The sequence below is a fragment of the Orcinus orca genome, chromosome 7 (assembly GCF_937001465.1).
Source record: "Orcinus orca chromosome 7, mOrcOrc1.1, whole genome shotgun sequence".
Taxonomy (NCBI): domain Eukaryota; kingdom Metazoa; phylum Chordata; class Mammalia; order Artiodactyla; family Delphinidae; genus Orcinus; species Orcinus orca.
The window spans coordinates 41943186-41956663 of NC_064565.1; the positions used below are offsets into that span (position 1 = coordinate 41943186).

The 13478-nt window shown below is 37.9% G+C and overlaps 1 protein-coding gene and 1 long non-coding RNA gene across 51 annotated transcripts in view; one reads left to right on the forward strand and one right to left on the reverse strand.

Annotated features, from left to right (window-relative positions):
* LOC117195434 (uncharacterized) overlaps window positions 1-11776 on the forward strand; it is a 77549-nt gene extending 65773 nt beyond the window's left edge. Inside the window, exons 3-4 of the long non-coding RNA XR_007478495.1 lie at window positions 8344-10742; window positions 11418-11776. This is a non-coding gene — a long non-coding RNA (uncharacterized LOC117195434). The remainder of the gene's footprint in view (window positions 1-8343; window positions 10743-11417) is intronic.
* NEB (nebulin) overlaps window positions 1-13478 on the reverse strand; it is a 231171-nt gene that overhangs the window by 81583 nt on the left and 136110 nt on the right. For all 50 annotated transcript variants that reach the window (XM_049712452.1, XM_049712434.1, XM_049712443.1 and 47 more), the window contains 12 exons: window positions 11770-11973; window positions 10269-10373; window positions 10015-10122; window positions 9310-9621; window positions 8418-8621; window positions 7475-7579; window positions 6476-6583; window positions 4767-5078; window positions 3740-3943; window positions 2913-3017; window positions 2213-2320; window positions 1058-1369 (listed from right to left, as the gene is read on the reverse strand). In XM_049712452.1, coding sequence (XP_049568409.1) covers window positions 1058-1369; window positions 2213-2320; window positions 2913-3017; window positions 3740-3943; window positions 4767-5078; window positions 6476-6583; window positions 7475-7579; window positions 8418-8621; window positions 9310-9621; window positions 10015-10122; window positions 10269-10373; window positions 11770-11973 — 2187 coding nt within the window. The remainder of the gene's footprint in view (window positions 1-1057; window positions 1370-2212; window positions 2321-2912; window positions 3018-3739; window positions 3944-4766; window positions 5079-6475; window positions 6584-7474; window positions 7580-8417; window positions 8622-9309; window positions 9622-10014; window positions 10123-10268; window positions 10374-11769; window positions 11974-13478) is intronic.

The following is a 13478-nucleotide window of genomic DNA, read 5'->3' on the forward strand; positions in this document are numbered from 1 at the left end:
AGATAGCACTTCTCTTTGAATTGGAATTTGCATTTTCTTGGCTGTCTAAACCTGTTTTGTCAGGTTAAGTGGTTAACCAGATATAATTGCTCTGTGTGAAACACCAACTATTAATTTCATAAAATAACCCACTGTGTTCTTCAGAAATGGTATTTTAATAACTGTTTAATAGGATACAAATATCAAACTAAAATAAAGAGTAAGAGGAGTGAAAATGTAGGGAAATTTCTACCTTAATGAAGAATGTTATATGTTTTAGTGTGTAAAGTATTGTGGGTACCCAAAATTTGGGAGAAGGGATTCTTGAAGAGGATTACATACAGGTTTTGAAGCTTCCCTTCCTCATTCTTTAAGAACTTCATTGATATGCATTCCTTAACATACTAACGTGGTTCAGGATAATGAAGAGACTGAATTTATCTAGAAATGGTACTAAATCCATCAGTTGGCAATTCATTTCAAATGAGGGATATACTTTTCTATAAAAAACTCATTCATTATGAGAAAACATCTCCTGAAGCTTAAGGCGACCATGTTCAGATAATTAAAAGAAGGTATTAATTCTGTACAAGAAACAAACATCCTGATGGAATTCATCATTTTCAAAAGATTAAATCGGCAAAAAGATAAGTAAATCTAAAAATACTTTAGGTAAATTAATAACACAATGTTGTGAAGAATACCAAGTTCAGGGAACCTAGTGAGTTTGGAGCATGCTGCTAACCTTTCAGATTAATTTCAAGGAAGACAGCCCCTATCATTCAATTGAAGAACCATGAAGATGCCTATGTTTAATAAACTACAAACAGTGCACACATTCACAAATCTATAGAAAAATTCTGGTAGCACCAGTAGCAATGAAGATGAAAACCCTCTGAATAAGCCCAGCATTAAGGCTTGTGATTAATAAACTTGGTAAAGTACTAAAGGGAAGTAAGTGCTCAGGCAGGGAGAATTGCATTTTCCTCAGCACTGGCAGGAGTGACCGGGCAAAGCTGTGGAAGGCTGTCTTCCTGGGCAATAGCTCACCCCTCAGGCACCACAAGCAACAACTTACATCACTCTGCAGGTCATAGGCTTTCCTGGCTTGGATCACATCATTCTGGTCAGGAAAGCAAGACCACTGGTGTAGGTAGTGGCGATAGTCCACATCGCTTGCTAACGCCTGGCCTTCTTTGGCAGCATTGATGGACACCATGTCTGCCGGGATGGTGATCTTAGCCTTGTGGTCATTGTAGGCCTTTTTGTACAGCCTGTCATTCTGCATCTTCAACACATTTGCTGCCCAGACCAGTTTAGGGTCTTCCTTGGCATTGCGACACCCAATGTAATGACCCTTCTGTTTCTCGTAAGCAGTTTTGTATAGATACTGGTGGATGTGAACAGAAGAAAGAAGAATTGTTTCTCCAAACTCACTTTTTCTAGACAGCCTACTCAAATAACTCCATCTCCCTTACATGACCCTTTTTGGGGCACTGCTTTTCTTTGAATTCATACTATAAGTTTTATACTTCTTGATACATTGGTTTGTCTTCTGTAAGCATGAAAACATTGTGAACACCTCAAAGGCAACAATGGTGCGTCTGGATTCCAATATAGCGTTGCCCACTGTTTCCCAGACTTCAGTCACTGTTTGCCATTCTCACATGTTTTGCCACAAAGCACCACCTGTACTTCATACTTTGTCAACTTGATTCTTTGTCTAAATAAATATATTTTAAAGTTTAAACTTATTTAATATTTTTATTTTAAAATTTATACTCCTATTTAAATGGGAAAAAAATCAGTATTTTTCTAGCACACATCAAAACCAACGTAACTATTTTAAAAATGCTTGTCCATGTACTGCATAAAATTATCACAGGAACCACCTATGTATGCTGCACTTCAACAAACAGTAGAGTTCTTTGTACCCACTGGATCTCTGTAAGTGTTCATGCATTAACTGATATTGAGAAGATATTGAAAAGAAAATAAAAATCTGTGCTTAAACATACGGAGAGCAGAACCAAGCAGAGAAGTTAAGTGGGTCATCAAATTGTTGTCAAAGTTGTTCTTGAATTGGGGATTTTAAAGCACGACACTAGTAACAATGCCCTTCATTCTATTAGATATCATTCCTGGGGAATTAAATTAAAGATTAGTACAGTATTAACTCTCTGAGTGTCTATGAATTAGTGTTTGTTAACGCTGGGCAAGGAGGAGCTCTCACATCACTGGCAATATCTCTGGAAGCCTTGGCATGCTGGATCCCGATGGCATCTGCTCTCAGGTCATAACCCGTTACCTTGACATCTTCCCAAGCTTGCTGATACTGTTTCTGCAAACGGAGATTGCAGTGCCACAGTCAATATGAAGAGGAAGCTACTGAGTCAGCATTACCGATGTGTTCAAGAATATGTTAACAGTTACGATGAAAAATTAATCTCCCCTTAAGATTTATAAAATAGACTGGTTTCATACTGAACTTAAGCTCCAGTACATTTTTAATGACATGTAGTAAAGTTCTTTTCCAGTAACTTTTTTTTAAAGAAGGGAATTTAAAAGATAGTAAATCATGTGAAAATGAGAAAAATTATACATATTGTTTGGCTTTTAAAGGGAAAAATCAATGATAGGCCACTAAAAAGAGAACTAAGTATTACTATACATGCATATATATGTTTTGATGTCGTGTGTTTGGCATAAACCACCGCATTTTTCCTTCCAACAAAGATAAGGACACATATCTCTATATTATAAACACATACGTAGGTGTGCGAGCACACACAAAAGACACTTATCATTAAAGACTAGAAGTAAAAGGAATATTAGGGAAATGCCTTTTGCTAAATGCTCTCTGGAGCATTTTGATGAGAGGTTTGGTGAGGCAGAGAACACTGTGTGAAGCAAGTGGATGTGCAGGGCCTTACGTTGCTGATGTGCATGGTGTTCATCTTGGACTGCAGCATCAATGGAGTGTCAGCCGGTACATTCACATTTGCCTTCTCTTTGTCCCAGGCGTCACGATACAGTGGCTGGTAAAAATGAAAAACAAAGGATCGGTGATGAGTAAATAAGCCAATTACCACATGAATAAAATTACAGGTACAATTAAAGGTTTTCTTTGGATGTGTTCAGATGTAAATGGAGATCACATTTTTTTTTCATCTGTGTTTTTATTTAGAAGGTGCCAAAAGTGACTTCAGCAAGAAGAATACATTCATGTGTGCTATAATATAAATGTAAAACGAGTCAGAAACATGATAGTAAATAGATCCTCTTCTGTTTATTCACATGCAATTATCTGGCAGGTAAGCTCTCATTGCAGGTGATTATGATAATCCACATTGCAAATCAAGTCCTGGCTTTCTTGCCTAAATAACTGTCATAATGTCTAATATTGGGGCTGCCCCTGGACCTTTCAACTTATTTCACCGTTGAATAGCAGTAAAAAGGTGGCGGTTTTGTGATCATTGTATTAACTGGTGGACCTGTATTACAGGCAAGGTCTACAAAATGTGTTCAAGGTGTACTTCAGAGAATATGGAACATGAAGATGCCTACCACACTTATACTGACCACAGAATTATCTAAACAAATGAAATGTTGATGCCGTTAATTGATGGGCTATATGAAATTCTATCTGGATACATGAATGTTCAAGATTCTAATCCTGGTGTTAGCAGTTTAAAGTTCACAATTATAATTTTTATTGAGAGTTCTTCAGTGTGTCTGAACATAGCATCAATTGACTTACCTCACTGATCTGTACAGCATTGATCTTTGCCAGAATAACTTCAGGGGTATCAACAATGCTGGTGAATTTGAGGGCCTCAGGCCTTGTGCGATACAACCTTTCATTCAGGAGATTCTGGGCATTCTTTACTCTCATTGCTTCCACGGAACCCTCTGGCAACCATCCAATACCCTTCAGCCATTCCAGGTCTGATTTGTACACGTTCTACAAGAAGGAGAGGACCACAGAGTACAGAAGAGTCAATTTGCCTACTAGAGCACGGATGCCAGCAAACCACACACAACCTCTACTTAAACCAGCTGGGTGGCCAGTCCCACGAAACTCAAGGATCAACATTAGATGTTAATATTTGAGCGTTACATCTCTGGCACACATCTCTGGGAGAAGTTCAGAGTATCCTACAGGAACTGGAGCAGGGCTAACAACTAGCACTTGTGGAATGACAGACCGCAATGGCACATAATTTTGTTTTTATGCAAGGTTGAGCTTCTGTGCTCACTACTTGAAATCTGCCTTTTATGTGCCACTGGGGATAACTTCTGTAGGAATTTGGGAGAAAAAGTTTCTTAGAAGCATGTATAATGAAAAACAAAATACATACTTATATCTATGTACACCTCTCCTCTTTCTCTCTCTCTAAACATATTATTTAAATATATATATATATATACACACACACATTTTTCCTATGTGTGCCAGATAAACTTGAAATCCAACATTTTTTTATGCTTACATCTGTTTCTGACATTTAGATACCTGATCATGCAAATATAATGGATCAGGACAACTGGGATTGAAATTTTCTACTTAGTTACATAGAATAAGAGAGTGATTTTCATCTGATGAATAAGGTCTTATAAGAAGGAATCCTCTATAATATAGAAAATATTCAGAAAAACTCTGCAGAAAAATACAGAATATGTTAGATTCTATTAAGATTACTGTTTAAATTACATCCTTAAGGAATATTCTGTGATTAAACACATAGACACACATCTCCCCAAGAGTCTGGAGACAGGATACGCACATCGCTCTGCAGTTCGTAGGCTTTCTTTGCCTGGATCACATCGTTCTGGTCTGGCAGACACGTCCACTGGTGCAGATAATTGCGATAATCAACGTCGCTAACCAGGACCTGGCATTTCTTGGCCTGAACAATGGACATCATGTCCAACGGTGTATTGTAGATTCCTTTAGACTTCTCATAAGCTTTCTTGTATTCTCTGTCACTCTGGATCTTGGCAGCATGTATAGACCATACCAATTTGGGGTCATCTTGTAGGCTGCGGAAACCCACGTGGTGGCCCAGTTGCTTACGGTAACCTTCTTTGTATTTGTACTAAAGTTGTAAAAAAATAAGATAAAAAGACATATGGACATAATGTATGAAGAGGACTTTTCATTAAATGGTTTCGGAATATTTTTTTAGCCTTAATGTAAATTGGCTCAAATTGGTAGTTATTATATATTTTAGTTCTCTTTAAGGAAATTAGGGCTATTTTAGAAAGTTTCACAGAGGACATGAACAAATCAGGAGGGAAATAGTATGGTGAACAAGAGTAATAAAAAAATAATAGCTAACATTTACTAGCAATCACTATATGTCAGACACTATTATGAGTGCTTCAAATGTATTAGGTTGATTCATATGAAGTTGCTGAATTTTTTTGTTAAAAATAGTTGAGTCGTGGCAATTATAACCTCATTTAATCCTCAGAACATCTCTATGATGTGGATATTAGTATTATCACATATTTCAAATGGGAAAAGTAAGGCACAGTGGGGATAATCATTGTCCCTAAGGTTGCCTGACAAGTGGAAATTAGGTCAGTACCAAGGGTACTGAAGGTACTTCAGGTAGGAAAAAGTCATATGTGTGGTTTGGAGACAGACAAGAAAGGAGCATGCTTCAGGAATGGAAGACAAGGCTGTCGGTTTGAATCAGCAGATGACAACAAAAGGCCTGTGGATAAGAGTTTCCACCTATTCCACACTTGTTCTCAGTGTCTTAGGACAAGAGTAAGATCATTTCTGTTTCTTTCCTATATTTGGATAACATAGGAAAGTTTGGAGAAAAGGGAGAGGGAGAGAGCTGGGAATAAGGCAGATACTATGGATTGGCTATGCCTTTTTAGAGATAAAAATGAGAAGTAAGAAGGAAGAGACAGCTGGATACTAGGACAAAAACTAGAGAAGAATTTGAAGAAAAGGAACAAAGGTAGCTTAAAGATTTGGAGCTGGGGGGCCTTGGTAGAATAATTATTTTGACTGCTGGTACGTTTTAAAACTACTGTTAAATCAACTTCAAAGGGTTTCTCAGAGGAGTATACATACGCCTCCAGCATAAAATCTTGTATATAAAATGTGATCTCGGTCTTAAGTCTTGTATAAAACTTTCATCTGTGATTTATATTTATGGAGAATGTCCTAAAGATTTGTGGGATAAAATCACATTGTATTGGTTCCTGAATTTTTCCCCAGAATTTGGTACAGATCTTCATGATACTTTACTTCTACTTAGAAACAGCTTAGAAGGTATTTACACATATACTTCACCTATGTTTACCTCAGTGTTTTTCATCCCATTTTAATATTATAAAATAAAGTCTTTAGCACAAGGCAAATGCAATTGTTTGCATAGAATTAAAAAAAAATCAAACCAAATCAAAATTCTTGAAAAATATTCTATTTGTTGTATAGAGAAGAAAATCCACAAGGAAATAGAAGGAGTTGTACCTCACTGGCAATTTCTCTGGAGGCTTTGGCATGCTTGATTTCAATGGCATCTGCTCTCAAGTCATAGCCTTTCTGCTTGGCCTCATCCCAGTCTTTCTGGTAGAGTTTCTATTGAGGGAAAACACAGGTTTGCTTACAAGAATTGAAAATCAGTAGACATATTCAAAGGAGTCATGATATGAATCACAAAGCACAATGTAAATGAAGGCGGCATAAGAAAAAACAGTCGCTTCTGAGTCCTTCTTTTGGTTATTGCCTATTTACTTTGTGGAGTGCAGGGTACTTGTGACTACAATTTTAAAGCTAAACATCTAAATCTACTAGTATTTGAATTATTTGCATTCACCACAATATAGTACAATGTGAAAATATCCCATTATACAGTAATGGGAACTAAGAATCAACTGTGAACCTAGAGAACCTTCATCAAGTTACCATATAAGACTTGATAAGATTTTTTCCCAATGTTGCCCTTTGACTTTTCAAAGGTCCCTGCTAAAGGGATGTGACATAGACATCATACCTATCCTACACTTTGCATATAATTAAAAGTTTGACTTTTCTTATGGCCTTGAAATGTCAAACAAGAAAGTTCTGGATCAACCAAGAACCTATCAAGACAACAGAGACTGTTATCTCTTATACTTACTTGTGTAAGAGGCACTTTACTAGGGATTTCATTCCTCTCAATTAATATACAATGAAACTGAGCTGTGGACATTGGATATAGGACAATGATTTCAAGGTTGAAAGAAGGACACCAGTGAGATTCAGGTATCCCACCTCTTGCAGTGCAGGGGCCCAGATATGTATCGAAACTAATGTTTGAAAGAGAATTTCCATTCGTACTGCATTGGGAATGGTAGCCAAAGAGGAAGTATCTAGCACCCAAAGCTGTCAACATTTCTAAGGCAGGTAATTTGTCCATTATAACACACCCCATAGGCTGACAGATATTGTCCCATAAAGACATTTACACTTCATATTTATGCCTCTTACATTGCTGATGTGCATGGCATTGATCTGGGCTTGCAGTATGACTGGCATGTCAGAAGGAATGCTTATGTTGCTTTTATCTTTATTCCAGGCTTCTTGATATAGTTTCTGTGGAGAGAAGGAAAATATTATTTTAATACAGCAATAGAGATGGATATCTGAACATTAAGCCTTAGCAACTATTTAACCTGGGAAAATGTTGTTATAGGTTTGCAGTGGTTAGTTTTTTGTGTCAGCTTGGCTAGGTCAGCGTACCCAGGTATTTGGTCAAACATTATTCTACATGTTTCTGTGAAGGTATTTTTTAGATCAGATTAACATTTATACCAGTAGACTTTGGGTAAAGCAGATTACCCTCTGTGATGTGGGGGCTTGTTCAGTCAGATGAAGGCCTTAAGAGAAAAAAGACTGACCACCCCTGAGCGAGAGTAATTCTGCCAGCAGACTACCTTGGGCTTGAACTGCAACTCCTGCCTGGGTCTTGAGGCTGCTGGCCTACCCTGCAAACTTTGGACTTGCCAGCCTCTACAATCATGTGAGTCAATTCCATGAAATAAATCTCTCTCTCATACCTCTTACTAGCTCTGTTTCTCTGGAGAACCCTGACTAATACAGTGTTCTACCATTTAACGTGTAGTATTATGCCACAGGTTTTGTAATAAGTATTTGCTTTCCTGAGTTGTAATGGAGTGACATTTTTCATTTTAGTGCTTCCAGGTCTGTGTGTGAGGTAGGGGAAAGGCGCCTTGGCATTTGTCAGAGTTCTACTTAGCATGTGCCTTCACTAAACTAAACTAAGAGATTCTTAGAGTTGCTCCAAGCACTTTAAGTCTTTGAAGAGAAACAATCTACTTTCTCTGTTTCATCCACAGATGCTCCGTTTGGGTGGCATCTTCTGAGAAGAGAGTCCTGCTAAAGGAGAGCCTGGCGGTAGGATGGTTCTTACCTCACTCATTTGCAGAGAATTGGCTTTTGCCAGGACAACCTCTGGCGTGTCGACAATGGAAGTGAATTTCAAGGCTTCTGGGCGTGTCCTGTAGAGTCTTTCATTCAGCAGGTCTTGAGCACCCTTCACCCTGGTCATTTCTACTGAGCCTTCTGGCATCCAGCCAATGCCACGCAGCCAATCCAGGTCTGCTTTGTACACATTCTACAGAGACATTAGACAGAAATATTGTTCCAAGTGCTAGACATAGCATCCCTTAATTGGAAAGTAAGTTCACGGAGTTGAGGGGTTGATAAGCACAGGAGATGGTGGTTCCAAAAAAGTAGGACCTGAGATTTTACATGAATCAGGGGTTTCAATATCCATGACAGAGTAATTTGTAAAAGCATAATTTTTTATGCTAGCCATGAATAAGGATAAAATGGTAATAATGCTAAATTTCATGGTAATTATTTGATATTTCAAAGAAATTATATAACTGGAAAACAATTTAAAGATATTGTGCCAAATCTCATTTCATTTTCATCCTGTAATAGGATGAAACTCTGTTTAGTGTTTTGGATATAGTACAAGAGTGGCAGTTATTTTTTAAATGTTCAGATAATTTACGCTTATTTTAAATATATTTTCATTGCCAGACAGTACAAAGGACATGAAGAGAATAGTCTGGAATCTAGGCCAGGGAGGACATGACCTAAGTAGGGTTCTTCATCTATGTTCTTTGATTCCCATAACAAAACTCCTAAATATGGGTTTTGTTTTAACAATGTGAATGGCCCCCCCTGAGGTTGTGCAGTGAGCAACCCATGGGTCTGTCCACAGAGGCACTGTCTGTACAATTAACAAATCTATGTCCTCCCATTCCTCCTTTCCCAAAGATCACGTTACGTACATCACTCTGTAGTTCATAGGCCTTCCTTGCTTGGATAATGTCGTTTTGATCAGGTAAGCACGTCCAGTGATGCAGGTAATTTCGATAATCAATGTTACTGACCAGAATCTGACATTTCTTGGCCAGCAAGATGCCTAACATGTCCACTGGGCTACTGAACTTGGTCTTCCACTTCTGGAAATCCTTCTTATACTCTCTTTCACTTTGAATCTTCCCTGCATGTATGGCACACATAATCTTGGGGTCATCTTCAATGCTCTGGGCTCCAATGTGGTGGCCTTTCTGTTTCTCATATGCTTCTTTGTATTTGTACTAAAACATAAGAAACATATGTTTAAAAGCCCAGTTTTAAAACCATATGCATGCTGACAATTAGACAACATGAAAACCCACAAGCAAATGGATAAGAATTTCATATTTTGAATATTTTGACATCTCTGAACAATTTTAAACTGTTTTATGCTGTCATAAACGTAACAGTAGTGTAATCATATATCTTCACTGCTGAAAACTTTTTCTGCAACAACTCTAACTACAATTTCAAAATGTGTTTTTCTTCTCTGAGACAACAAAGGGAAAGGTCTTGGAAGGTAAGAAGCATGACTGGAGGGGTATATGAGGAAGCAGTTACAAACTGTGGACCACCAGCTGCACTGTGGTTGTTCAGCAAGGTGAGACCAAGGGGGTTAGACAGAGAGCACTTACGTCACTGGCAATGTCTCTCGAGGCCTTGGCACTCTTGATGGGAATAGCATCAGCTCTCAGATCATAGTCCTTCATCTTTGATTCATCCCATCCCTTGGTGTAAAGTTTCTAGGTGGAGGATAATACACAACAGAAAAAGAAAAGAGTTATAGAAAGTTAACAGGCCACTTCCAGTAAGGAAGGTGGTAAGATGGGAAAAGTATTTTAATTACTCCTAGACTAAAGGCTGACTTAACAATCAGGAAATCTCTTACTTGGCTTATATTGGCAGAATTGCTCTTGGCCAGCTTGATTTCTGGGGTGTCCGGCATCACGTGGATGGAGGTTTTGTCAGTATCCCAGGCTTCTGTATATAAATGCTATAGGGGAGGTGAGGTAAAACCCTTTGTTAAAGCCAATACATTGCAGTTATTATAAAATTTAACTCATTTAACTGTAAAATAGCCTTTGAAAACTTATGTGGAGGTGAGGGAAGCAAAAGGGTATGGGGAGAGTAAATCATGGCAATATTTAAACAGACATATGATCGTTTCATAGCCAATGTAAAGCAACATCATGATCTCAATTATTGATTCTTTTCATCCAGTGACTCTCAAGCTTACTCACAGAACCTTCAAGGATGGAGCTTGGCTATAGAGCTATGATATAGTAGAAATCCCTAGACTTCAGAATCAATCCCAAGGTCAAACCCAACTCCCCGATGTCCAAGCTGTGTGATCTTGAGAAAGGTACAGAAAGCCTCACATGCCTCATTTTTTGGAGGGGGATAATCATATCATTCTCATTAAGTATTTTTTTAAACTTTATACTTACCTCTTTTTTTTTAAGTTGGGGTGAAATTGGTGTATTACTTCATTGAGTATTTTTTCGAGATTAACTGTAACATATGTAAAGTGCTTGAGTCATAGTAGGCACTCAACAAATTTTATGTTTCCTATTGTTATTATCACTGTGACTGTTGTTGATGAGTGTGGTACAGAACAGAGTTTCTGGAGTTTTAATACCCCAGACGTTGGAGTTTGCTATCTGAGAGTCAATTTCATATTCTGCACTGAGCCCTCATTCTCACTACCCAGATATTTGGAAGACATTCAGGCAGGTGTGGGAGAATTCAGAAAAGTTCAATTCAATCTCAGCTGTGCATATTAAGGGCCTACCTGTTGGATAAAGAAATTAGCAGAGTATAAATAAACAGACTGCCAGCAGTCTGGAGGGAAAAAGTGATCATCGATCTTGTACAATAAAAATGAAAGCAGCAATAACATCTCACTTTCCAAAGTGGGATTTCTACCACCTATGGTTTTGGAAGCAAGTAATTTGAGTTGTGCAGTGGCACTGCTATGCACACTGTGTTTCCAAGACTTCTGAACAAAATGCAAAACGACTGTATATTTTTTTTACAGGATGGATAAAGAGATGCTGATGCCTTGAGTCTGCTGTGCCAAGCAGAATGTGTAGAGAAAAGTAGTGCATTTGTGGATGTCTCTGGGTCACTGCTCAGAAGAGTGTATGCCTTACTGCAGAGAAATTGTCCTAGGCTGTACTTCCTCACCCACCCAGAGAATGAGGGGACACAGGGTTGAGAGAAGCATGCAGGTCCAACTAGGATTCAAGCACATGCTCTGTTGAAGGCCTGCATGAGAATTAGGCCCATCACCTCTCCTTTCTCTGGAAATCCTCTAGGACATTTCTTACTTTATAAGCCCAGTCTGTGGAAGGTATGACACCGGCAACTGGCAAAAGCTGGAGACTCACCTTGCTCATGGTCAGGGCATTATTCTTTGCCAGGACAATCTCTGGGGTGTCTGTAATGCATGTGAACTTGAGCTGGTCTGCAGGCTGGCGGTACTTCCTGTCACTCAGGATTTCTCCTGCTCTCTTCACATTCTCGACCTCCACAGAGCCAATGGGCACCCACCCAATGCCTCTCAGCCACTCAAGATCAGCCTTGTAAATAGCCTGAAAATGAAACAATGTCAAATATGTGCAGAAATTACCTCCACAGCCTGATGTCTAATCTTGATTTAGCATGGTGTATACAGATGGTGTATAATTCTGCATCTTGTGTAAATTTCGGGGAAGACACAGGACTGCCTTACTTTGGTGTAGAATGGCTAGTCCAGCACTTTGTCCCTGAAGGTAGTCAATGTTTGCTGTTTTAAAGACCTATGAAATCTCTAATAATATGCGATTTCATCAATGAAAAACCATTTTAAGGAAATTCCTGCCTGCCTCCTGATACAAAGTGTTTATTCTCTGATTTGATTGCCTATATCTCTTTGAATGGGAATAATTCTCTGTTAGAGTATAGTTTGTTCCTATCTCGTTGGGCAGGGGCCTTCACAGCCATTGTGCACCAAAAGAAAGGATGAACACTTCCACATGCTGAATCCACGTGTTTTCTCGGGACAACAAAAAGGGATCTTTTTTCAGATGATTCTATACTCATGTTTCTAAGCCAAAGAGTATATATATTTTTACTCTTACTTATCCTCAGTCCCTCTTCTTGTGTTGTAGTTCAAGTAAAAAAAAACGATATTTTATCCTGCTTTCATGTTTCTTCTTTGAACTTAAATAAATTGGCTGAAGGAGAATTTTTCTCAAAAGTAAGAGTAACAATTCTTTTTGTTTTTATGGCTTTTTGGGAAACTCTTTTTTACAATGCCACCACTTTTATCATTCTTCCAAAAGTGACTACTTGTCAGAGCCTGATCAAAAAACAAGGAGCTACTATACCAGTAAGGTAGTATTTGAGTCCCAAGGACAATCTACTGGCTGACAATAAAAATACTTAACATATTTCTAGGGAGACACTGTTTTCAGCTTCTTAGAAAAATTGTCTTGATATATATAACTCATTCTTATATTTCCTTCCACAAGCTATAATAGATATTTTCTATAAGTTAAGTAGTCAGAAAAATGATAATGCAATAAATTCATTTGGAAAATCCGGTTGCATTAAATCAGGATTTCTTAACCTGGCATCAATGAACTTAGATAGAAAAAACATCTTTATTTTCATTAACCTCTAACTGAAACATAGCATTTCTTTTAGCTATAACTATAGGCAACAGATTATGGTAGTATTAACACTACATGGAATTTTATCAGCAATAGAAGTCATAAATATTTTCATATTTTATTACAGTTGTTGCAGACATCTTGCATATTTATGTTCCTCACTTCTTTGAAATTAAGCTAGTTTTACACCCACTGCTAGATCTTTTTATTTAATGTGTTAATAAAAAGCATATATATTACCACACTATTGGGGGGAATGTAAATTGGTGCAGCCACTGTGGAAAACAGTATGAAGGTTTCTCAAAAAACTAACAATATATTGGGTTGTTTGTTTTTTTAATATTGAGCTGCATGAGCTGTTTATATATTTTGGAGATTAATCCTTTGTCCATTGATTCGTTTGCAAATGCTTTCTCCCATTCTGAGGGTTGTCTTCTCATCTT